We start from the raw sequence: 27,280 nt of genomic DNA, 5'->3' as shown, positions 1-27,280 counted from the left end.
ATTGGGAAAAAGGTCACTGGGATGCCAGTTATTTTATTCAATTATATGCATGCATTTTTACTCCAACGTTTGTGAGTGTACCATTGTATAAGACCAATGTTTGTGGCCTTAACTTTTCAACCAGGATCGACATACAAAGTTATGTGTTTATAGAATTTTTATTTTTGCTTTTTAGATTAGTAGCATTCTAAAATAATTCAGCCACCTTGAATCATACTTACGTAAAATATGAAAAGGATCTAGACAATTTCATTGTATTCTGTATTTCTGTAATTTTATGTTAAGGAAACAGGAAGTGGACTGGTGATGTAATCTTTCTGAAACACAGCTTTTATTACAGCCTACTATAAATCGATTTACCTTTTTGTGTAAATATTTTGCACGCTCACTGAAAGTTTGGTCTCCTAAACAGGCATAATGATCAAATATTTGCAAAATTGTTCAAGAAAATCTCCCTTGAAACAATTATCATCATCTCTGAAAAATAACAAGTATTCTACAAAGGAATACTGAGATATAACAATTTGAATGTTAAGGTCATTTATTTTGTTGAACATATGTTCCTGCTTAAAACAAAAAAAATCTAAGATTTTAATTTGTCCCTATGAAGAGCTTAAGCAATGTACTAAACAAAAATGATGGCAATAATGCAACTAAGAAGGTCTAATAACCTAGAAGTTCAGATAAAAGCGGGAGCCTGTATTCGTATCCTCTATAATAAAATATTTCCTTAATTCAGGAAAAAAAAATCTAGCACCTACTTTAAGTATATAAAGCTAAAATATTCTTTTTGCCAGTGCTCTGTTGAAACATATGGATAGGAATTGATAAACTATACTTCTAATAACCAGGTCAGTGAACAATTATAACTTAAAAATGACATTTAATTCCATGGCTGAAGATGGCATTCCATCAAAGTAAAACCAGTCATTTTAAACAGATACCAAAAGTATACAGGAGTACAAATAAACCTCTATTGGTTAATTCAATAAAACTGGAAAGTATTTCAAATTGCTAAAAGCTCATGTGATTAAACTAAAGTACTATATTTAGGGAAAACAAAACAAAATCCTAGTTTAGGGGCCATGTCCCTAGATGATAAAAAGATTTTAGACAGACTGGCAGGTAGCTGTCTTTAAAAAAAAAAAAAAAGAGCAGCGAAAGTTATCATTCACCCTCATCCTTCAAAGGGTACTCACACAAATACCAACATCAAGAATTCATTTCCAGATAGTTTATACTCTGTCTCAACCAGTGTTTCTCCACCTTTCTTCATATTACTTCATTAAGGAGCTGTTTTTAGTCCTTTTACTCCTAGTCAACATCTTATTAAACTTAAAAGATATATGTCTCCTTATACACAGAATAAGATTTTTGCCACCAAAAACAAATTTCCACCAAGAATGCAAGGTCTAAACAATGAAAGGTTTATAGTGTTGATTAATTTTTCCTAAAGTGGGCACTGTCCTCACCTGTAGGCAGTCCTTGCCTTGCATGGACAGTAGTGTGGGACCATTCAAAGCAATCTAAATTAATGGGGAAAATAATTATTATTGTTCTGTGACCTTGAAAAATCTGTCAATATATTAAAAACTGTCAGTTATAAATGTAAAAGAAAATTAAAAAGTTGTAAAAACAAAAGTACTTAGTACACTGTAATTTAAAACATTAGACAGTTATTTCATTGTTAAAAAACTAATCAAGAGTACTTTGACAGTACTTGCGCCTTTTTGTTAAGTAACTCATGATAACAGGCAAGCATTTTTCCTATACCATTGCAATCTGTCATACTCCTTTAAGTTTAGATTAGCTTCCCCCATTTTATTATTTGTGCTTTCAATGTTGAAGTAGCTCTGTAATTTCCTTTTATGTGGGATTTGTTACTGTCACCTTCTCTGGGGCACATTCAGCCTTTTCATCACATTCTTCCTCGTTTACGGTAAGTCTGCCTTCTCTAAGTTCCCCCAGCTGCCTACTTAGAGGCTCCAGAAAAGCAGCAGGGTTAGCATGCCTGTGATCAGTGATCTTTCCACTACTTCAACTGCGTTCAGTTCAGATCTCACTTCTAGCATCAGCACTTTCATTTCTTCACTGCACTTTCATCTTTGCTGGCCAATTCTTCTATCCATTTGGTCAAAAACGCCACGGGGGGGACAAGGAGACAACACAACTAAGGGCTTTGCTGTCTGTGAGGGAACTGAGTAACAGATGTGCAGTCACTAGTCATGAGCAGAATCCGAGAGAAGTAACGTGACTGGTTACTGATCACGAAGCACGTTACTCACATGGTGATCTGTGGACTTAAGAGCTAGCAGGGAAGTGTGTACTTTACGAAACTACTCAGTTAACATACTATGGCAACTGAAATTTGAACTGTGTTGTTAGGGGACTGGTTTATTTAACTAATTCATTGTCATTGAAATTTGTGGACATGGGAATTGTGAATTGTGCTAATGGAGGACTCCCTACACCCTGCTTATTTATACTGACCCAGACGGGCTTAAAGCTGACTGCTGAGTAATAAACAGTCTATCTAAATTTACATCAAATAATGAATCTTAAAGCACCTTGAAAGCAACTGTTCAGTGCATGCTGAGTGTATGCTGAGATGGTTTTCAAATTTTTGTCATTTGGCAATCAACTTTAAAATGCATCTTAAACATGACAGAATTCTAGAACTAGAGAATAGACCTTTAAAGATCCTATAATTTGATACCACAAATTATCCAGCATGTTTGTTGTGAATTATTTCTCCTCCTTCAATTTCAATTTGCTCATACAGCCACTTGCGGTCACAGCGGCATTCGGCTCCACATTTGGTAGAACCACAGGCAGGACAAGCATAGAAACACCCTAAGCAGTCTTCATCCAGGCAGTCACAGAGGTCCATTCCACTGAAAATCAGGAGGCCCTGGCTATCATAGACCTTACTCTTCGCTGGGATCACTTGTCTGTAAAATAAAACACAAGGTAAGTTACACTATTATTATGAATAGTCACACTGTTATTTATGAATAGTCACACTATTATTTATGAATATTTAACTGAGAATAAGATAATAAAAAAAATTAAGGAGATTAAAATGTTTTGAATTAGGGATGAAGTCCTGCCAAATTGGTACATGGCTTACCAGACTCAAGGCAACTCTACAATTAGCAGTTAATGAACTCTATGTGAGAAAATACCTCGCTCTAAAGTGTTGAGACAAATCCAAAGGAATGGACAAGTACTGTGTCCAAAAAATAAACATATGCATTCAGACTATTTTCTCCTTACCCCCCCCAAAAAAAATAAATAAAAGGCTAGGTAATAGTGGTACATTTTTTTTTTAGCTACCAATCTCTTTACTGCTTTCTGAATATAGTTTCATTTGTATTACAGTGTACTACCCAACTATTTTTTATACTGCAATTAATCTGTTTCTTGTTCTTTAATGAACTCTAGCAAATCTGGCCTAAAAACAGTTAACGTGACTCACTGGAAAACCTTAGCAGATGGAATAAAAGGCATATGCAGAAAAGAATTCTGAATGACTACACTAACATTTCTTTGTCAATTTGTATTTTAGAAATGCTCGATTTAAAAAGTCAAATTCTAAACAATTTAGTTTTCTTGTTCATTTTGTTGACTGTGCCATAATGCTTCTATTTCAGACATTAAAAAAAACACAATCTCACATTCTCATAAAATTTATTTTTTAGCTGCCTCCTATAGTGATATGTTTAAATTATTTCAATTCTTGTGCAAAAAATATTATCTTGCTCATTTCACTGATACTTTCTTAGCAACAAATTTTTAGAGTGGAAGGGGATGCCTTAATTTTATGAGGCCCTCAGAGGATCTTACTAATTTCAGATAACTGAATTTAAAATATCTAACCAGAAAATTCAAAACTTAAGAGAAAGATAGGAAAATAACACAGATCTGAAGTAGCAGGTTAACCCTAACATATGCCATAAGTAACACATGGGCTACCTGTCTGAACCAGCAGGCGCATTTTTTGTAAGCCTTCTTTTTTCTCTTTTACCAGTTTCTGGAGCAAATTCAGTTTGCTTTCCTGGGTTTGCAAATTGTAATGACCTCAAAGCTTTAGCAGTTCTTCCCTGAAAAAAGGTAAAGAAATTATCAACTCAAATCTTGATATTAGACCATAAATAGATTAATATTTCACTTATTATTAACCCAGATTATTCCTTAACCTGGAAGAGTCTGGAACTTATTACAAAACAGACTTTTTTGGAGCCCAAGTGTAACAAAGTTTATATGGCCGTGGGCCATATTCAAAGTTCGCTGGTTAATGTATTTATAGTATTTTCATTATCTAACTTTAATCTCTGGCATATTAGGAGAAGAGGAGGACAGGCATGTGAAAATGCAAAAGCTGGGGGAAAGGCAGAAAAACTGCTGTACAACCCAATGGCACAAAGCAGAGGTTCCTAGTAATAATCTTGAATCCTTAAGAAAAGGCTCTACCATATATATATTCCATATATATATTTAAAAGCAGAGAAGTAATGTGGTTTCAAGTTCTGTAACAGTATTATAATCTTTTTTAAAAGCTTTGATAAAACAAAAATTTTGCTTGTTAAGGGTTTAATTTCGTTACCTGGCAGGGAGGAGGATAAGGCTTGTGTGATACATTCCACGTTAGCAATGGATAAATGAAGTGGAGAAGACCTCTGAAGTGACAGCAGTAAGTACCTAGTAAGAACTTCAAGATAACACTGGGTCCTGGAGATACGTCTTTGAGGGGATAACAAAAGGAAAGTGCTATATATAATCTAAAATTTAATTATCTTTTAATTTGGTTTACTAATATGATGAAAAGGAGAAAACTGAGTAAAATATCCCAGCAGCAAGAATTATAAATTGGTTATAAATAGAAAATATAAAAAAGTTCTCCTTTGACATACCTGTCCTTGATCTACATCAGAGATAGTTTTATGAAATCTTGAGTTGTTCTGATACAGAATAAATAATCTAAATGTAGGCATGTGAATAAGGAAGAGTTATAAAATATGAAATACTTACAATGTGAAATGTATGCATTTTGACCATAGGAAGTCCTAAAATTAGCCTTAACCTTACCAAGTAAGAATTCAGAGCTAGAAGCAAAGGAAATTCACAAGTATCTTATAAACCCAAACAACAATGGGAGAGTGTCAAAGGAGAAAGAATGGTTGAAATAAGAAACAATTACTTCAAGTCACTTCTGAAATTCCTTTTAAAGTAGTAATTTTTAAGTTCTTCATAAAAAGGGGAATTCATTCTGCTACATTTCAGACCCTTGCTGGCTGGCATATTCCACTGAGTTACTTTGGTATCACAAAAGAAGCTAAGACAGTTAAGTCCTGGCTTTGCCAGAATGTTCTAAAAGCCACCCCTAATGTCTTAGCACTAGGAGTTACAGCTTGAGAATCCTGGGCATATTATGTTATTCCTTACCCAAGTCTATTTTCTTTATCATCTAATTTGGGTTTATGCAAATATTTAGAAACACTATTTTCACCTCCCTTCATATTTATACTTTCAACTTTAAAGTCACTGAATGCTAATTAGCATACAGTCGTCCCCTGGTATCCGTAAGGGATTGGTTGCAAGATCCGATCACTGTGGATACCAAAATGCTCAGATGCTCAAGTCTCAGAGTTGACCCTCTGTATCCTTGGATTCAATCAACCACATATTGTGTAGTACCACATGTATTTACTGAAAAAATCCATAGATAAGTGGACTTGCATAGTTCAAACCCGCATTGTTCAAGCATCCAATGGAATAATGTAAATATGATTTCCTTATAATTAAACAAAACCCCACATTGTAGAAGTAATATAACAGAAAAAAATGACTATACATACATCTGAATCAGCTTTTCTTCTCTGCCGGTCTTCAGAATCAACATCCACACTTCCATTGATTATCTGTGTACATTTTGGACAAAGCTTCCAACCAGGTACAAGCTGTCTTCCAAATTTTGCACTCAGAAAAGTGGCATCATCTAAGTCAATTACATGCAAATTTTTTTTGGCTAGTTTTTTGTGTATGTTAAATGGGTCACAACATGACTTCTGCAAATCCTCAAATCTGTCAATGTAAATTTTTGCATGATGGAAGCAAATTGTATTGTTTCCAGAAAGTGTCATTCCAGTTCTAAGTTGAAGTAAAAGCATGTCATTTGATGACAATTCTTGCAAAGTCTTGAAACCTGTGTGACGAGTATAGTAGGTTTTATGGCACTCATTTGTGGTACGAAGCTGGACTCCCACCGAACACGGATCCATCATTCTTTTTTGGATTTTTGTCTAGAGATCTCTCTCCAGTAGGTTATATGCTGATCTCCCTAGAGAAAACATTGAAGAGCCAAGATTTGTACTGCTAATTTTTTATCTGGGAAACTCAAAAAACATTTGATAAAATTCAACGCCTGCATAATAGAAAGAAAATGCTTTTAGCAAGAAATGCAGTAGAAAGGTATTTACCCAAAGCCTACAGTAAACATTATATTTAATCATAAAACATGAGAAGCATTCCCTGTAATTTTAAAACTACACAAGAAAACTGTAGCAGTTTCCATCTAACATCATATTAAAAAGTATAAGGACTGAAAAGGAAGAGACAAGAAATATTACTCACAAATGATATAAATACCTACATTGAAAATACAAGAGGTTCAACAAACCATTAGAACTAGTAAGATAATTCAGCAAGCATGCTAGAAACAAAAAACACTGTAAGATACCTTATAAAATAGATAAATCTTACAAAAGATATGCAAGACTTTAATGGAGAAAGACAAAAAAAAAAAAAAGACATCCTAAATAACTGTAGAAATGAATCATGAGAAGTTTGACGATAAATATGGCAATTCTCCAGGAATTCATAAATTCAGTTTGATTCTAATCAAAACCCCATCATGGATGACAATATGAATATATGCTAAAATATACATAAAAGTAACACACCAACTCTGCAGTATATTTACTTCTAAGGAGGGAGGATTCTTTTAAGAGAGATTTACAGAAGTAAGGCTTGGTGGCATGCACGCGAGTGTTTCACTATTTTGTGTTTTTTCTATCTGAAATTTTTCGTAACTAAATAATTTTCAAAACAAATACAAAATTTAAGTTGAATCCTTAAGATTTAACAAATACAAGTCACTAGGAGAAAAACTGTTGTTCAAAATAGATGTGAACCACTGAAATCTGGGTGGTGGAAGGGTACTGGAAAAGTCTAGGATCCTGCAACTTTCCAAGTGTTTTTACAAGCTTTGCTCCACCAAAAAAATAAAAGAAAAAAAAAAAAAGAAAAAAAATAGAAAGCTAAGATACTTTCTGATTTATTTTTCTGCAGAGAGAAATCATAATCAGACCAAACCATATACAAAGACTGGCCTCATGTAACAAAAAATAGTGAGTAAATACACATTTCTATGTTTTAAGTTAAAATACTAAATTTAAAAAGTTAAAAAATAGAATATTGTTTAAGTTGTTTGAACATTTCAACCTAAAATTTTTAAAGCTGATTAAAACAGAGCATATTTATCTTTTTAAATTCATTTTAACCAACTTTTAAAATTTAACTGAGAATAGTTCCCAACACATCAGATAAAATGGTTTGTATAATACAAATAATTAGATTTCTTTTAACAGAAAAGTGGGTTAAGATAAATTAAGGAATGGAAAAGAAAAAGCCAGATATATGGTTATAAAACACCACCACCAAATTAAACCTTAGCAGATATAGGATACAAATCTGGCCTGACTTTTCTTAACTGTCAACACAAAGAAGGAAACTGATCAACTATTTCCCTAGCACATCACAGAAACTGTTAACATTTAATGTCTTATTAATTTCATAGATTCTTTACATTTGTAGGTAACTATCACCAATTTGTAGCCATTAATATATAATGTAATTTTTTTTAACATAAAACTATTCCTTAGCATTCAAAGACTTGGACAGCACCCTGACCATATTTGATTAGAAATCATCTTGTGGCTTGGAAATTCTAGAAATTCTATCTGTCCACAGTAATAATACACTATTATCCATTACAGAATTTTGTTTCCTTGGCTACTGGGGACTCCTGTTCCTTTACTTTCATTTAGTCTTGGCTAAATTATTACTTATTTCACAAGAGTTTATCAGTAGACTCTTAAGTTATGCCAGTGAAGTCAAATTCTTATTTCTAAGTGATCTGGCTCTCTTGGAAACCTGAAAATATGATTAACTCCTAGTAAATCAATTTTTCTGGTAAGTATTTGCTTGGCCATTTTCCACAATAGTGTAAATTCTTTTATTAATCTTAAACTGCTACTATGAACCTATATTCTTAGTTGGAGAGTACACAGTTAAATTTGTTTTTTCCACAAGTTAGCCATGACACTATCAGTCATTGAAAACATCCCCTTCTGGTAAATAGTTGCAACCATTCTGAACTCTTGGCACATTTCTGGGTACTGTAATTTTTGAAGGAACCCTTGAAGGAATTACACGGCTACATCATTATACTAGTTTCTAAAAAGCCATCCCTCAGGTGTCATAGTTAGGGTATAATTATTTACTATTGGAGTTGCCAGATAAGATGCTCAGTTATATCTGAATTTTAGACAACGCACAAGTTATTTTAATTATATCCCAAATATTGCTAAAAAGTAATCTGTTGATTATCTGAAATTCAAATTTAATTGGGCAACCTGTATTTTCATTTGCTAAATCCGGGAACCTCATTTACTATGCATTTTTTTGCATCTTCCAGTAAGTAGAGATCGTTCTTTGGTGTCAGCTTCACATTATATTCCACCTTACTTGCTGCGGAAAGAAAGATGAACTACCTATGAACAAATTATAGGACCTGCTCAATTAAGAGTTAAAATGCTCTAATAGAAGACAAATCGCCAGGTGCAGTACACCAGTTTTAAGCAGTACTCTTTAAACGCTGCTTAAAACTCAATGGCACACTTATACCATTCACTTGAGTGAAACTGTCATGATAAAAGTATATATACTGTGTCCATGCAGTTTTATGCTTAAAGTCTTACATTAGCTTCCTGATCTACTATTAGGCAGTATATTCAAGCACTGCTCAAGAAAAGTCAAAAAAGCTCAAGGGGTATACAATTTTAGGCAGTCATCTTCAGTGGTTACTCCCTGCCTTCTAAAAATTAACACCCTCTGGTTGCTCCTCCCTTGCTGTCTCTCAGTGTCTTCATTTCTGTCCTCCTTCTCTAAAGCTCTGCTGTAGAGTTCCTTGGACCTGTTTTCTAACAACTGTTTCTTTTGCTCATTTTGGTCTGTGTTCTAGAAATGTGGCCCACAATTAATATTTATTTTTTTCTTGAAGTGACAGTCCAGAAGCTTCAAGTTGCTTCCTTTACCTGTTATGTTCTCCAGAAATGATTATCTAATATCTTTCTTAATAGAAATACATTACTATTTACTATCCATGAACCAGTACTGGCATCAGCTGGGAATTTAATAGAAGAGAGGACTCTCAGTATGGGCCCCACACCCACTGAATCAGAATGTGCATTTAAAAAAGGATTCCCAGGTGATATGTAAGCACATTACAGTTTGAGATGCACTGCTTTGGATAATTCAACTAAAAAAACATTAACCAAGCATCTTCTATATACTTGTGGAGCATATCAAAAAAGAATAAGGAACACACACACACACACACACGTATATGCCTTCCAGGAAGTCTGATACTTAGGGAAGATTATAAAAGAAAGGGAGTTTCAAATTTCACAAAAATAGGTATAGAGAAAAATACCTGCTTCAATGGAAAACTGCACTGTTGAAAGCACAGTGTTCGGGGGTTTCACATTCTGATTATATGAGAGCTCTGAGTCTCTCACTGCCTTCGAGCTATTCTATAGCTATTCTACAACTGACAACTGTAGGTAACTGACAGCAATGCAAAGCAATTCTTGTCTGTATTCTTCTTGTATATTCTGTCTGGTAGAGAACTGACTCCCCTGGCCCACTGTGGAAGAAGCCAGTTGTGCCTTTACATTTGCTTATTTATTTCAATATTCCTGATCAATAAATGTGTCTATTCTCTTGACTGTCATTTGAACTGGTTATTACACCTTATCAGTCCCCTTGTAAAAAAAGGTAAACAAAAACCACGTGTTCCTAATTTTATATCTGTGTGACAGTCATGACTTTACTTCCCTCCCCCTTTTTTTGTGGAAAATCATACTTAAACACAGGAAAGGACGAGTTTGCTCTAGCCAAGTCACTCTGACCAGCATTATACCTAGTACTTACTAACATTTGCATTATAGGGGTCCCAGAAGGAGATGAGAGAAAGAAGAAGAAATGTATTTGAATAAATAATGGCTGAAAACTTCCCTAACCTGTGGAAGGAAACAGATATTCAGGTCCAAGAAGTACAGAGTCCCAAACAATATGAACCCGAAGACACTCACACCAAGACATACCATATAAAACGGCAAACGTTAAAATGGCAAGAGTTAAAAGATAAAGAGAATTTTAAAGACAGAAAGGGGAAAACAACTAATCACATACAAGGAAACTCCCATAAGACAAGCAGCTGATTTTTCAGCAGAAATTTAGCATGATAATACTTACAGTGCAAGGAAAAACCTGCAACCAAGATTACTCTACCCTGCAAAGTTATCATTCAGAACTGAAGGAGAGATAAAGTTTCCCAGACAAGCAGAAAGAAGCTCATCACCACTAACCCAGCTTCACAAGAAATGTTAAAAAATCTTCTTTAAGTGGAGTATAAAAGTCCATAACCAGAAATAAACAGAAAAAAAAAAAAAACACCTCACTGGTGAAGGGAAATATATAAAGGCATTGCATCAGCCTCTTAAAAACAAGGATGAAAGTTAAAAAACAATAGTAAAATCAACAATAACTATAATAAGTAGTGAAAAGATACACGAAATAAAAAGACACCAAAAATAACGTCAAAAATGTAAAACGTGGAGTAAAAATGTAGTGCTTTTAGAATGTATTCAAACTTGAGCAAGAATCAGTTTAAATTAAACTGCTATAAATATAGATCAAAATATACAAACTTCGTGGCAACACAAACCACAAGCTCATAACAGATACACAAAATGCAAAGAGAGGAACCCAAATATAACACTGAAAAAATCATCAAACCACAAGGGAAGAGTCCAAGAGAAGAAAGGAACAGAGAATTGCAAAAGCAGCAATAAGTACATACCTATCAATAATCACTTTAAATGTAAATGGACTAACACCTCCAATCAGAAGACATAGGGTAGATGAATGGATTAAAAAACATTCATTTATATTCTGCCTACAAGAGACTCACTTCAGATTTAAAGACACACACCAATGGAAAATGAAAGGATGGAAAAAGATATTCCATGAAAATGAAAAAGAAAAGTCAGCTGGAATAGCAATACTCGTATCAGACACAATTGACTTAAAAATAAAGACTGTAACAAAAGACTTAGAAGGGCATTACATAAAAGGGGCTATAACATTTGTAAAAATGTATGTACCCAATATATGAGAACTGAAATGCATAGAGCAAATATTGAGACATAAAGGGAGAAATTGACATTAAAACAACAATATCAGGGTACTTTAATACCCCCACTTATATCAATGGAGAGATCACCAAACAGAAAAATTAATTAGGAAACACTGGCCTCAAATGACATGTTAGACCAATGAAGTTAATAGCTATATACAGAATATTCCATTCAAAAACCACAGAATACACATTCTTTTCAAGTTCACATGGAACATTCTCCAGGTCAGATCACCTGTTAGGCCACAGAACAAGTCTCAATAAATCTGAGAAGACTGAAATCATATCAAGCATCTTTTCCGACCACAGCGGTGTAAAACTAGAAATTAATTACAAGAAAGAAACTAGAAAAAACAAACACGTGGAGGCTAAACAACATTCTACTAAACAATTGGTCAATGATGAAATCAAAGAGGAAATTAAAAAATACCTTGAGACAAATGAAAATGGAAACACAACTTTCCAAATCTGTGGGATGCAGCAAAAGCAGTTCTAAGAGGGAGTGCAAAGAAAAGACATGTCCACCTCAAGACACAAGAAAAACCTCAAACCATCTAACTTGACACCTAAGGAAACCAGAAAAAGAACAAAGACTAAAATCAGTAGAAAGAAGAAAATAATAAAGATCAGAATGGAAATAAACCAGAGACTTAAAAAAAAAAAAAAAGCCACCAATAGAAAAGATCAATGAAACTAAGAGCTGGTTCTTTGAAAAAAAAAAAAGAATGAAATTGATAAACCTTTAGCCAGACTCATCAAGAAAAAGAGGGCCCAAATAAATAAAATCAGAAATTAAAGAGAAGTCACAACCACTATCACAGAAATACAATCATAACAGGCTACCACAAACATTTGTACCTCAACAAACTGGACAACCTAGAAGACAGAATTCTGTTTCCTAGAAACAGAATCTAAGATTGAATCAGTAATCTAAAAACTCCTCACAATAGTCCAAGATCAGATGGCTCCACATATGTATTCTCTAAAACATTTAAAGAAAAGTTAATACCTATCCTTCAGAAACTATTCCAGAAAATGTGAAGAGAAAGAAACACTACCAAATGCATTCTATGAGGCCAGAATTACCCTGATACTCAAACAAGATAAAGACACTACCAAAAAAAGAAAGAAAGAAAAGAAAATTATAGGCCAATATCTGTGATGAACACAGATGCAAAAATCCTCCACAAAATATCTGCAAAATGAATTCAGCAGAGCATTAAAAGGATCATACTACATGATCTAGTGGGATTTACTTCATGGATGTACAAATGGTTCAAGATCCACAAATCAATGAATGTGATACACATTAACAAAACAAAGGGTAAGAATCATATGATCATCTCAAATAGATGCAGAAAAAACTTTTGACAAAATGTAACATCCATTTATGAACAAAGCTTTCAAAAAAGTGGGTATAGAGGGAACATAACTCAACATAATAAAGGCCATAAACATAACAAACATAACAAACCCACAGCTAACATCACACTCAATGGTGAAAAGCTGAAAGGAAAGCATTTCCCCTAAGATCAGGAACAAGCCAAGGAGGCCCACTCTTGACAGTTTTATTTAACATAGTATTGGAAGTCCCAGCCACAGCAATCTGACAAGAAACATAAAAAACATCCAAATTGGAAGGAAGAAGTAGAACTGTCACTACTTGCAGTTACATTATATTATATGGAGAGAACCCTACAGACTTCACCAAAAGACTATTAGAACTAATTTTAAAAATTCAGTAAAGTTGCAGGACACAAAATTAATAAACAGAAATCTCTTGCATTTTCTAAACACTAACAACAATCAGAAAAGAGAAATTAACATGACATCACTTACAATTGCCTCAAAAAGAATAAAATACCTAGAAAAAATTTAACCAAGGAGGTGAAAGAGTTATACTTTGAAAACTGTAAGACACTGGTGAAAGACACTGAAGATGACACAAAGAGATACTGTGCTCACCGACTGTAAGAGTAAGTCGTTAGAATATCTATAAATCGTTATCCATAAACATCCATAAAATATCCACAAATTGTTATTGTTAAAATATCCATACTACCCAAAGTAAGCTACAGATTCAATGCAATTCCTATCAAAATACCCATGGCGTTTTTCAGAGAATAAAAAATAATCCTAAAATCCTAGCACAGTGCCTGATTTGACAGACACACAAGCACTTGCTGAATGAATTAAAAAAAAAAAAAGAAAATAACCCAATTTCACTTTATATAAAGCTCTCTTACTTAGGTCCTAATGGTTTCCTCTAGGTTCACCTAATGCACTCCCCTCAGATTTTGTAATGCTTTATTCAGTATACTTTCAGATCATATTTGGAACAATTTAGCAAACTCTTCATGGCCCTAAACTCCATTTGTGATTTGTTTCTATTCCTTAGGTCCTTTAAGGCCAAAGAGAACTGAAAAGGAACTTCAGCAACTGAGAGAATGTTTCCAGACCAAGAGGAATGAACAAAGCTTTCTTCATGATACCTTAATTCTGGATGTGGTCAAAATTGTCCAACAGTATTTAACACTATCGGTGCTGAGTAAGTGACCCTGATACGGAACTATAAGCCATTCTGTAGAAAACACGTGTCTCTTCCGAGAAAACAAAGTCTGGACTCTTTAGCATGGCATTACTTGTTCATACTCCAACTACTCTACTTGAAAAGTTCTTTTACATTTTAAGCCTTTATACTGTCCTCTTTGCTTGGAAAGCCTTTGGCCACTTGTGCCAGTCAACCTAACTTCTCCTTCAAAACAGTGTCAGTGTCTTCACCTTTCTGCTGTGCCTTACTCAAATTAATAAGTCCTTCCTCTGTGTTTGAAACTTGTACTCTATTACTTCTCAGCTATTGCAAGACAGTAGCTATATGGTGCTATTTTCCGTATCACCCAAAGCGAAAGAGTAACTTCAAGAACTTCCCTTTTCACAGCACTCATCACAGGCTTTCTTGTTAGTTTCTTTCATTACATATTAAGCTCTGTGAGGGCAAGGAATTACCCGGGTCCTGTTTACAGCTGCAGTTTCTCTAGCACAATATTGGCACTTAGTAGAAACTTGACATCTTTCCAATGAATACAGGTTCCTAAATCGCCAGAATCTCACACCAAGAAGGCTGAATCTCCCCAAATTTGTATGAGTAGGTGCCCAGGATCCTACAACTATTGCCCCCGCAACCCTGTGGTCATCAACATAACACCCCTAATTTCCGGCTGTATCAGAATGTTGCAAGCCACCGGCAATGTCACACGAGCACCTACCATGTTCATGCTACGGGGATGGAAAAGTGACTACTACCAGCATCCGGCCTCAGTTCAACAGCTAGGGCTGGGAGGGTTCTGATTTAAAAAAATAAAAACCAAATAGCAGAGATACAAGCTGCGGACGGGGTTCTAGGCCACAACAGCCCTCGTCTAAACGGGACAAGCCTAAGTCAAAGTTTGGAGGGCTCCAGGTCTCCCGAAGAGAGGCGACAGCCCGCAGGGGCGACAGATGCGGCAGAAACAGTGCTGGGCCTCGCCTTACGGGCCGCAGACGACCCGGAGGGAGAGGGGACGCTCAGGATGGCCGGCTGCAGGAGGCCCCGGCCAGCAGCTGAAAACCCCCTCATGTGTCCGGCCTGCTCGCCCCCCTCTCCTCAGGGACTCGAGGCCCTCCGTCACCCGCACCCCCACCTTCCCGGACCCGTCTCCACGCCCCCCGGCCCTCTCCACCTTAGCGTCGGCACTCCTCCGCCGGGAGGGTGGTTCGGGCCGCACTCGCAGCCGCGCAGCGCGGTTCGGGCCGCCGGCTTTTCAGCTCTTCCCCGCGCTACCACCGAGAGGGCGGCGGGCGAGGCTAGAGAGGCTCCGCGCTATCATGAAGAGAGGCCCGAGAGAAGCCTAGAGCGGAACCGAGCCTGGCTGCCTCCGGGGCGGAAAGGGCGGGGCGGCGTGAATTGGCGAATGATTCAAGGTGAGGCAATAGTTGCTTCAGAAGCTGGTTTGCTTTTGCCGTCTGTTCTCGGACGTTAAGTAATTGGGCGGTCCCTGAGGCTGCCTCTTAACAAGATACAGGTTTGGCTAATTTGAATTGTGTTCCAATCTCTACGTCTGTGCGTGACGCCAAATTTTTTCACCCCGACCCGCCTAATCCCTGAAGGAGAAGTGAATGAGTTAAAAGGACTTCAAGAGGAGACCTTTCATTTAAGGTTTCACATTTTATTTGATTTTATTCCTTAAAGCGAGATATTTTATAAAATACATCTCCTTTATTATAGACTAGAAAAATAGCTATGGTTATTACTTCGAGTAAAAGGTAGGCACCAGGGAGGTGCTTGTGAATTTTCTGAGGGGAAGCCAAACCCTGTATCTTGTATCCCTATTGTCTGTCCCAGTTTAGGAATGCATTAATTTTCAAAGCAGATTTTATTCATCTAGAATCATTGCGAGCTCAAAATCCCTTAAACTGAAGGGTCTCAGCCTTCAACCAGTTTCAGGTGGAGGTAAGGGGGAAATCCCTGTCCTCCCAAACTATTGTGTTTTTTTAACCAGCCAAGAGAAAAATGTGAGACAGGGAAATCAAGTAAGGTCCACCAAAGCCCAAGCTTACTAGTAATACTATAAGCAGCTACCGTAAGTTGTTTTTCGCACTGAACCTATGGTCCTTTGTAACACCTCCATGTTGCTTTGCAACCAGGCAGGGGTTTGCCACTCACTAAATTACACCAATTTTAGAAATGACGAATGGGAGAAAGGCAGGAACAGTGTGTAATTCTCTCAACTGTCTGCAAGATGTGATATTCAGTAGTTCTTCTAGTAGTTACTTTGTGGCTGGTACTTTGCTAAGTTATGACAGAAAAACACAAAAACAAAAACAAACTTGTTCCTGCTTTCAAAGAGCTCTCAGACTAGTGAGAGAAACAGGAATGAACAGTTAACCACAGCGTTGTGTGATAAATGCCATCCTAGAGACTCAAGGATATGAACAGGGTAAAATGAGAGGTACTAAAGCAGAGACATCCTGGAAAGCCTGAATTGAACTGTCATGTGGAAAACTAACCTGATGCAGTGGTGGCCTCTAAGTAAGCTGTTAGGCAGTCTATCCTAGAGGTAGTGAAACAGAAGGCTCCTGGACCAAATTAAGGTGCTTGAATAACATGGTTTACTGAATCAATGTAAATATCCAGTGAGAAGCAAGGGGAAAGAGTTGGAGTAGGTTGACACATTTAGGCTAGGATGCAAGCAAGTGGAAGGGCACCATCACCTGAGTCGTGAGTTATGTGGTGTTCGTGTGTTCTGTCTGCCACAACAGCTTTTTCCACAGATGGTATGCTTATGAGGACTAGTGTTGAGGCTACAGCAGGGAGACCCACAGGTGGAAAGTGCTTTGGGCCAATGGCATACACCTGCTTTCTTGAATAGATGCCGGGAAACATGCCTGGCCACAACCAGGCCTTACTAATTAGCTCAATAAACAGACATGAGTTTTTTTGCATTTCTTGGCGAGAGTATTGAGTGAGACTTTAGTAGGTGTCACGTATGGATGGCTGATTTAAGAGTGACATAGCTTTTAGCCCAGAGATGGCATAATTATTCATATTTTTGTTCTTCCATCCCTTTTTGACTATAAATGACCCTCTGTTCCATCACATTTTTTGATTTATTTTAGCTTTGGTATGCCTTATAGTTTACTAACTTACCAGGCATATTTAACACAATTCTGTCTATGTTTCACAAAGTACATGCTTACTCATATTCTATATATAAAACATCCTAGGAGTTTTGCATTTATCTCATAAGCTGTTATTGTACTTAACACTTATTCTGACTAACACTTCTGACTTCCATCCATCCTTCAAGAAACTGCAAGGAGTTCACTATAGCTGGGGTGGGAAGCTAGAGATGTAAGTAGGGGAAAGATAATGCCCTTTTTATGCTGTTTTAGAGACACTAGATTTTATCCTGGAGAAAACTGTAAAACTGTAAGGAGTGTGGAGAATAGAGAAGAGGTGCAGTCCTGGGCAGGAAGGCCAGGTGGAATCTCTTGCCCGAATGCAAGTCATTAAATAATGAAGATGTCAGTCAACTAAGGCTGTGGCTCTATGGAGTGAGAGCTGATGCCCCTACTCCAAAGACGTTTGGTAGCGTCTGGAGACACTGTTGTTAATTCCAGCTAGAGGATGCTACTGATATCTAGTAGGGTGAGGACCGGGAAACTGCTAAACATCCTATAGTGCACAAGAGAACCCCTCACAACAAGGAACTACCTGGTTCAAAATTTCAATAGTGCCAAGACTGAGAAACCCTGAACTAAGGGAATTAAGAAAGCATAGAGAAGACAGAAGTTAAGCAAGCAGATTTAGTTAGAATTTGTAACTGATTAGATATATATGTGAGAAAGAAGGTCATGTGCTAAAGAACCAAGAATTAGGAAAACACGAAGGATTAGCAGAAAATGGGTCCCAAGTTTGGGATGAGATGGCTTGGCGCTCTCAAGGGAATATGGGAAATGAAAGCAGATGGATTCTTAGTAACTGCTTTCTCCTTCTCTTCTTTTTCCATAAGCTTTCATGTTGAATTTTAACACATCATAGAGAAGAACACAAGCCTTAAGTCAATAGCTTGATGAATTATTATATCCATATAACCACCACCCTGGTCAACAAATGACCAATAGCCCTGAAACTGCCTTTATGTTCCCCCCTAGTTATTGTCACCTGTCACCAGAGGTAACCACCATTCACATTTCTTTTACCACAGACTATTTTTTGCCTGTTTTTGACATTTGGAGTTGAGCTAAATATTCAATTTTGTGTCTAATTTCTTGTGCTCCACATCATGTCTGAAATCCATTCGTGTTGTGTGCAGCGTAGTTCTTTGTCATTGCTGAATTGTATTGATGTGACATGAAGGTGAGAACATTTCATTTTATCCATTTCACTGTTGATAGACATTCAGTTGATTTCACTTCGCTTTTTACAAAAAATGCTGCTGTGAACATTCTGTCTTTTGGTGCACGTATGTTCACACTTTGTGTGAATGTATGTAGTGTGTGTGGATACGTAGTGGATAGTGGAATTGTTGGATCGTAGGCAGTGTGTGTGTTCAGTTTGAGTAGATACTGCCAAAGAGTTGTACAAAGTGGTTGCATCTATTTACAGTCCTTCCAGCTCCAATTGACACTCCTAAACATGTTCACCAGAACTTGGAATTATCAGCTGTTATTTTTGGTTTTCATTTTACTCTGGAGGTTGCGTAATTAATTGTTTCCTAACACTAAGTTGCTTCTGTGTGTCAACTCAGGGCAAAAAAAAAAAAAAAACTCTATATGGGCTCTGGAACTGGATGCCTGGTTCAAATCCTAGATCAGCCACTTATTAGTGGAATAACCTCTGTTATTTACTTTAATTCTCTGAGCTTCAAATCCTTATCTATAAAATAGAAATAATATCATCTGCCTTATACGGTTGTTGTAGGGAATAAGTGTGTGTAGCAAGCATATACACATATTTTGTGTGTATATGTATATGTATAATACATAATATGTTAAAGTACCAGCCTTGGCCCAAGGTGGAATTGCTTGTGCTAAGCCCCATGTCAGCAAACCAAAACTTTAATAAAGTTTCTATTCTTGGCTCTCCCAAGAAGGCTGAGGTCAACCTATCAGTGCTTGCATACTCAGCACAAATTACCTAGCCAGGCTCCAAGACTTCCCCTTTGCTCCAGATGAGAAAAATATCCTTGCTTTGACCAGGCAGCAGCTGCCTAGCATGACTTCCCTGCTCTTGCTCCCTTCTGCCTGTAAAGGTCTTTCATTTTGTACGACTCCTAAAATTAGATCCAGTTTAAAGATCTAATTGGCTTTATTCAAGGATTCATGAATTGACAGCATCCCTTCTAGCAACTAGAAGGGCCCTCCAAGGAGTGGTACAAAATGGAAGATTTTTGTAGGAGGAAGGGTGGGGCAGGGGAGCTATTTGCTAAAGAAAAGAAAGTATTGTTTTTAGACTTGGACTTGGGAGGTGGGTGATAATGGCAAGGATTTTATCATGCAGATTGCCTCTACCTCTGAGGGAGATGGAGAGGGCCTTTGTGACAGATTACTTCTATGGTGCTGACCAGAAAATTCCAAACTGATTGATTAAGATTATATTTCTGCAGAATGTCAAAACTACAGTTAGATTAGGTATTAAATCTAGGTTTGGTATTATGGGCTTTATATGGTTTTCTTTTTAATAGTGTATGTAGTCAGCCCTTCATATCCATGACTTTGTATCCACGGATTCAACCAACCGTAGATTGTGTGTAGTGCTGTAGTGTTTACTGTTGGGCCAAATGATCCAAGGACAAAAGTCCAAGGACCCCATTTCTGGGCTCTCAGATGTCTGTCTGCCTGTGATCCCTCAACAGGTAAAAGTACATTATTTACTGGGTGTGTTTCCACTAACAAACTAATAGCCCCAGGTAATGCCTAAGCTCACAATAGCTCAGGCTGGCTTGTTTCAGCCCACCTTATCAAACGCCACCGCCTTTCACAGACCCTAAATCTCTTACCTCACCTACAGCCAATCAGAGACTTGTGCACAAAGCAGTTAGGCACCTTGAGACCAACCTCACAAAAGACCCCAACAACTGGCCCTCGGGGCTCACACAGGCACCTCTTGTCTGTATGGCCCGCTGTTGTCTATGGCAGTGTAACCCTAATAAACTCCTGTTTCCAGACTTTATCTCTGGTAAATTCTTTTACCAACCCATGTGTCACCATGTCACCAATTGGCAGCCCCGTTGTGGTCCACAACATTTACTATTGAAACTAATCCGTGGATAAGTGAGCCAGGCAATTCAAACCTGTGTACGTATACCTCTATGGTATTATCTGTGTGTGTGTATACCTATATGATATTGTTGACTTGAGACAAATAGACTGCCAGATGTTTCTCCAGTGAAGATGGGTTTATTCAGGGTCAGGAGAGAATTGCATTTTGGGTTCTGCAACCATGGAAGCCAACATGCAAGTCCCTGAACAGCAAGGGTAGGCAATGCTGTTCTAGAGAGGAAGGGAAGCTGGGAGGGCTATAGTAAACAAGGGGTCCATGGCTATTCACTGGCTGAGTCCTTACCAGAAAAGAAATCTTTCTTTCTGTTGGGCTCTGCTGTCAGTGCAGGGTGTGAGAACTCCCCTCTTCTAGTCTCCCAATTGCATTCAATTGAGGTTTCTGCTTCCTAATCTTTTATAGTTCTATACACACACACACACACACACATACACACATATGTATGGTATTTTTAACATATATACATATATGGTGTTCTATATATGTAGTATTTTACGTATATGTGATGTTATATGTATAAATCTGTCAAGGAAAAAAAAATACTTCTTCCTATGGGTTTTTCTTTACACTATATACTTCTCTACTTCTGACACCAGATGTGTGGATTTTCCATACACGAAACAATTCCTCAACACCAGCTGGTTGTCCTACAATTTAACTCAATTCTGACACTATCTCCCTGGAGACAGTGAAACTGAGCAGGACCCTATGGGGCCCTTCTGGGTACAAAAGCCTTTTAGTGTCCCGTTTCTTGTTCGTAAAAAAGTTTTGGCCTCCTAGACTCCCCCCAAGTTCAAAAGGGCAGGTTCAGTTTCTAACTAGGATGGTAAGGGAATGCAGAAACAAAGGAGGAGCCATGAAGAAACAATAGTGCAGGAATGGGGCAGGGTCCTGGTTCCTCAGGAAACATGTATAACAATAGATCTTTGAGTTCTACTGGAACTAAGGCCCCCCATCCAGGTGGAGGATGGTAACTTCAGGCTGAGCAGGAGAGTCCTGGAATGCTGCCCTGTTACCTCACCACCAACCAGTCAGAAGAAAGTCACACACCCTGCAGCCCTCACCCCAAATTTTGCCTGTGAAAACTTTTTCCCAAAAACCATCATAGAGTTTGGGGTTTTTAATTGTGAGCCGCCCATTCTGCTCATTCTGCTTGCAGTAAACCTTTCTCTACTCCAAACTCTGACGTTCGGTTTGTTTGGCCTCACTGTGTGTCGGACATGTGAACTTGTGTTCAACAAGAGTGTCAGACCCACAGGGTAAGGGTTCAGTCCCACAAGACTGCCTCCTCCCCACTTCAGATATCAATCATAAGTCCAAGTTGTTACCTGTGCTTCTGACCCACTGGCTATAATTCTGAGGTTCCCATGTTCCCCTGGTTCCATTAATTTGCTAGAGCAGCTCACAGAACCCAGGAAAACATCTTACTAAATTACCGGTTAATTAGAAAAAGATATTAGTCAGGAACAGCCAGATGGAAGAGATACGTAGGGCAAGGCAGGTAGACACAAGGGCAGAGCCTTCTATGCCCTCTCTGGAGCACACCACTCTCCCAGAACCTTAGGTGTGTTCACCAGCCTGGGAAGCTAAGGAAGCACCGTTGATTAAATCAGTAGCCATTGGCGACTGAACTCAATCTCCAGCTCCATTCCTCTCCCAGAGGTAGCAGGAGGCTTTAAGTTCCAACCCTCTAACCACATGGTTGGTTCCCCTGGCAACCACCCCTATCCTTTGGGGCTTTCCAATGTCCCCTCATTAACATAAACTCTTTTGTTGTTCTAAGGAGCTTGTTCATCACTCTTATCAATTAGGAAATTCTAAGGATTTTAGGAGCTCTGTGCCGGGAAAGGGGACTGAGGCCATATATAAATTTCTTATTGTAGATCACAATATCACTTTATATGTGTGTTTTATATATATAAATATAAATAAAGATCTCCTTCATATATATGAGATATATACCTGTCTGCCACAAGAAAGCTCTCAATAGTTGGTAGCTATAATTGTTTTTGCTACTATTTATAGACCGCCAGTTATATCTGGAAATGCTGGAGTGATCAGCTCACACATGTCCTCTCATTCCAGACATGCTGTATTTTAGTCTTAAAAGATGGATATCAAACTGAGAAATGGAGTTATTTGAAACTATATCTCCAGACTTCCTCTCACTACTTTGTACCCTCCTTCCTTGCAAAAATATTTAAGAGTTGGTTGATTCAAAGAAATGTGATATAGGGAATTTAAGTAATGACTGGACAGTAAGACAGATTGAAAGTGCATTTTTAGCTGCTTCTGATTTTTCTCATTTGAAGCAAAGATTTCAGACTGTTGTGGGGGTGGCGTGGGGAAGGAAATGCAGATCTGTTCACAGCTGCTACTCAAAATTCTAGCCATAAAGCCAGGAGAGAATTTGGCCCAAGTTAAAACCACGGGGCTCTTCATTGCCATCCCCAATCATTAACGTTTCAATTAAGATTCATTTGAGAGTCCACCATGTGTCACTGCAGCAACGAAAGAGGCTGATGATGACAGGGAAGGCTTCAACCATTTTGCTTATGTCTGAGAATGACTCAAATGGTGTAAAGAAAAAGCAGAAACATTCTGTAATGCAACAACACTTAAAGTCATAAAATATTAGAAAAAGAAAAGTATCCAACAGTTCTGTTGTATAACTTCTTCCTTTAGAGGCTGATGAAGCTCAGTTCCAGAAACAGTGATGTTACACACCCAGTCTAAAAGTCACAGTTGGTAAAAGTCACACAGCCAGGAGATCACGGGAAAGCCAGCACTCCTGCCCAGGTCTTCTAAGTCAACGTGCAGGATTTCCCTCACTCTCTCCGGGTGCCTCTCAGTCTATAAGTAAGTATCATATTCTTAGTAAACCAAAAAATGTGCTGTTACATATATCTCTGTTCTTTTGAATTACTCTCTTGGAAGATTAGGAACCATTGGAGCCTTCTTGTCCCATGCTTTCTGTATTAGCTATCATTACTGATAGGGAGGGAAGACACTGATGGCTTTGGGGCATGCTTTGGCTTTAGGGGGTGCTTATTTAGATGAACATATGAACAAGTCTGAGTATTTTGGGGTTTCCACGAGAGAACCCTCATTTGGGCCTCTGGGCGGGCCTTTGAAGAGCAATACTACCTTGGAGCCAGCAGAGGGCGAGCAGAACATTGTTTTGCCAATTTTCACCAAGTTCCTCACTCTGTTTTACCTTCTGTTCATTTTTTTGCACACACTGGATAAATTCCTTGACAGTGGTGAGAAAAATACCTCCCTTCCCTACACTTTCAGGGAGAGCAGAGAATGTCTTTCTCAGTGAATTGGAGTTTTATTTAACTTATTGGTCAGTAAGCTATCAAACGAGCTGGGTTTGGAAAGTTCTTAAACATAGTGGTTTTTTTGTGTGGCTTTCACATGCTTTTCTCCATAGTATTGGGTTAATTAAGTGATTTTAAATATGCATAATCAAATCTATTATACAGATTCTCTCACTTCTAATAATTACTTAAGAGAAAAAACAACACTGTCATAAGGTTTGGAATTATCTCCCTAGTCACTTAATTTTGCCATGTAAGAGGATAAATGAGTACTGACTCCAAAGAAGTTTGAAATGATGAGTTTTTATAGCTACAGTTTTAGAAATAAAATTCATATGTCAGTTCGTTCAAGTAATCATCCACTTGTTTTTCCAGAAGTCTTCAGTAAATTTACAGATTCGTTATTGCTTTGTTTTTGTATCTTCAGAGTTTGGGGAATCAAACTGAAAATGATACATACTTGTCTTCAAGGATTTCATGAGAGACTGAGACAGAAATAGATCATCGAAAACTTTAAGGACAATATTAGACAATTAGACCTACATGTGAGGCAGTAAAGTTGCACAGAACATAGGCATTTAACCCAATCAGGGGGATCTGGAGTGCTTCCTGGAGTTGGACCACCTGAGCTATCATAAAGGATCAGTAGGGATGTATTCTACCCGATGTATTCCTTAGTCCACCCTGTTCTCTTTCCTCAGCTTTTCTGGGTGCTTCCCTCCCCTATCCACGTGGTTATGGGAAGGACAACCACTTGATTCACTATGACACTGTATCCTGAGGCTACAGAATTTTGTCCAGGAGTGGACACCTCAAACTTGCTGGGCCAGTCGGTGTCTCTCCTTACGATTTTTCAGTATGGGCCCCCATGACGCTTGAAAACTGTCAACTGCCTTGTTTTCTGCCCTTTGGTAGAGAAAAAAAAACACAAATCTGAGTTAAATTGACCCTCAGAGGGAGAAGCAGAGACAAGCTGTGGAGAGAATGCATGTTCCCAGCATTCCAGCCTCTGGTTCTGTTGTTACCTATAATAAATGTGCAACCACTCACCTGTCCTTCTGTTTCATGAGACAGCCCAGTATCTTTATCATAAATTTCTTTTTTTCTCTCAAGCTAGTTTGAATGGGCTTGCTTTCCTTTGAACCCATAAGAATCCCAGCTGGTATAAAGAGTTACCAAAGCAGAGAGAGGGTGAAGGATGTTTCAGGGGCCATAGGAACAAAGGTATAAAAGTATAAAGAAGAATGGCATGTATACAGAAATATAAATAGTTCAGTATTACTGAAACATATCTTAGCACGCTTTCTCTCTCTCATTTTAAGAGATGCAGTGGGTTATCTGTCATTTTAAGGAGTCTGACTTTACCCTGAAGGCAATGAAGTGCCATAGAATGGTTTACAAAGTGGGTGACATAGATTTGTAGTCTAGATAGATCACTCTGGCAGGAGTTTCTTCAACAGTTCTCTCATCTCTGAGCTAGTCATGTGTTATTTCCTCACCTAGGACCCTCTGGGAAGGGGATGGGACCTTGAAAATGTGCTCTCACTAACCAGAGCAGGCCCTAGGGTCATGACTTTCTGTGCCTTCCATTTAATAGTATGTGACAGTCCATCCTCCCCTCCATTCTGAGAGTACCACTAGGATAGGGGCCATGTTTGCTTTGTTCATCATGAATTCCCAAGGCCTATGTTAGTACCTGGAGCAAAATTCATTAATATTTGGCTAATAAGTGAGTAAATGAGTAAATGATTAAATAAACAGTGATGAGGTAGATAGATAAATTCAGGATATGTTTTGGAAGTTAATAGTCAGGGCTTGATGAGTTTGATAAAACTAGCTGTATTTATTGAACATTCATTATGTATTAAGCAGGAGGCTCAGTGCTGTGCATGCATTACTTTATTTAATCTTCACAACAGTTCTCTGTGTAATGTACCATACCTTTACCCATTTTGCAGATAGGGAAAAAATAAGCTTAAGGAGACTAAGTACTAGATTGAACTTATGAAATTGCCATCTAATAATTTGCCCAATATAGTTACTAAATCAGGAGCAGGGACCGGTTCAACGCTAATGTCTAGATCATGATGCTATAGTACTGCACATAGATGTGAAGGGTAGGGGAGAGAGGGGAGTCAAGAATGATTCCCAGCTTTCTATCATAGCTGAATTATGTTATCCCCAGCTGGAGAAGAGAACACAGAGCAGGAGTACTTCTGCCAGTGGGGATGATGAATTTGATTTGGGACATAGAGAGGGTGAGGCCTGTGGGATGACCTCAAGACAGTGTCCATCTGCAAGCTAATGTGTATGGGTTTAAAAACACCTTTGCTGAAGGATTGGATTCACTGGTTATTAAGTTGTCAATAAAATAAAAATACAAAGTGAGGTCTAGAAACGAAAGTAGGTTGTGTACAGTGAGTCCTGGGTGGAGGAGGACACCTTGGGTGGTATCACATAGGAGACACAGAAGTGATTGGCAGAGACGAGAGAACCCAGAGAGTGCAGTGCCATGGGGGAAAACAGAAATAGGGAGTTTGGGAAGGAGGAAATAGGAAGGTGGGCATGGTATGGTGTCATATGCAGTGGAGAGGGCCAGTAAAATATATATTGAAAAATATCGATTAGGTTTGCCAACCAGGAGTTTATTGATGACCTAGGTAAGAACAATATTAGTCAAGTGGTTTGGCAGTAGCCAGACATGCGGTAGAAAAAGTGATTGGGAAGTACAGCCAAGAAGAATAATCTTTCAAGTATTTTTCATTGAGAAGAAGAAAGAGGCCTGATGTTAGTTAGATGAAGGTTCTGGGAGAAAAGACACTTTTTACTTATTAATTTATTTTTAGTTTTTATTTTAGTCTTTTAGGGAGAAAGGGACAAAAGTATGTTTACCAGCTGTGAAAAAGAAGCCAGTTGAGAGATTGAAGATACAGGAGAGGGTATTGGAGGTAAGGCCTCACAAAGGAGGGAGGAAATAAGAAAAAGCTCCGAGGTGGAGAAGTGTACCTTGAATAGGAGCTGGGACACTGAACTTCTGGCCTTAAAGGAAAGTAGGTGGAGATGTATGTGGATATACGCATGGAAGACAATTCTGACAGACATGCTGCTTGATGGGCCTGATTCTATTGATGTAACAGGAAGTCAGATTATCTGCGTTAGAAGAAAGTATAGTTGTTCCTCGGTATCTGTGGGGGATTGGTCCCAGGACCCCCACGGATACCCAAATCCACACATGCTCAAGTCCCTTATATAAAATGTACAGTCAGCCCTTCCTCCTGCGGGTCCCACATCCTCGGGTTCCACCAACTGAGGATAGGAGCCCGAGGATACAGAGGGCCCACTATGGGGCAGTCATCAAGCAAGCTGATCAAAGATGAGTAAAAGTGAAACTGAATGAAGATTCAGCCAAGGTGAGCGATCATATTTGGAAAGGGTAAGCTTTAGTATAGTTTTGAGGTTTTCTCAATGCTAAGCTTTCTAGTTGACTGGAGTGAACTCAGACCATCAGTTGGTCCGAAGTTTTGTTTTTACTGGGTCAGATGTAGTTGAAGATGTAGTTGTACAAATGAATCAAGGATGCCGTTGACTGCATGT

The 27,280-nt window shown here is 38.1% G+C and overlaps 1 protein-coding gene and 1 long non-coding RNA gene across 6 annotated transcripts in view; one reads left to right on the top strand and one right to left on the bottom strand.

The window, feature by feature from the left end:
* Nucleotides 1-309: 309 nt before the first annotated feature.
* ARL14EP (ADP ribosylation factor like GTPase 14 effector protein) lies at nt 310-15,412 on the bottom strand. Its single transcript, XM_006195078.3, has 4 exons — nt 15,262-15,412; nt 5,859-6,340; nt 3,976-4,103; nt 310-2,951 (listed from the first exon to the last, which is right to left on the bottom strand). The coding sequence occupies exons 2-4, from the start codon at nt 6,282-6,284 to the stop codon at nt 2,723-2,725; spliced, it is 783 nt and encodes a 260-aa protein (XP_006195140.1). The 5' UTR covers nt 6,285-6,340; nt 15,262-15,412; the 3' UTR covers nt 310-2,722.
* Nucleotides 15,390-27,280, top strand: part of LOC116666334 — a 623,984-nt gene continuing 612,093 nt past the window's right edge. For 4 of the 5 annotated variants that reach the window (XR_004323130.1, XR_004323129.1, XR_004323131.1 and 1 more), the window contains exons 1-2: nt 15,509-15,737; nt 23,049-23,222. This is a non-coding gene — a long non-coding RNA (uncharacterized LOC116666334). The other variant, XR_004323128.1, reaches the window with a different exon arrangement.

Source organism: Camelus ferus, chromosome 10 (assembly GCF_009834535.1).
Source record: "Camelus ferus isolate YT-003-E chromosome 10, BCGSAC_Cfer_1.0, whole genome shotgun sequence".
Taxonomy (NCBI): Eukaryota; Metazoa; Chordata; class Mammalia; order Artiodactyla; family Camelidae; genus Camelus; species Camelus ferus.
Note: the sequence above shows the minus strand (reverse complement) of the source record. Positions and strands in the feature narration are given on the sequence as shown.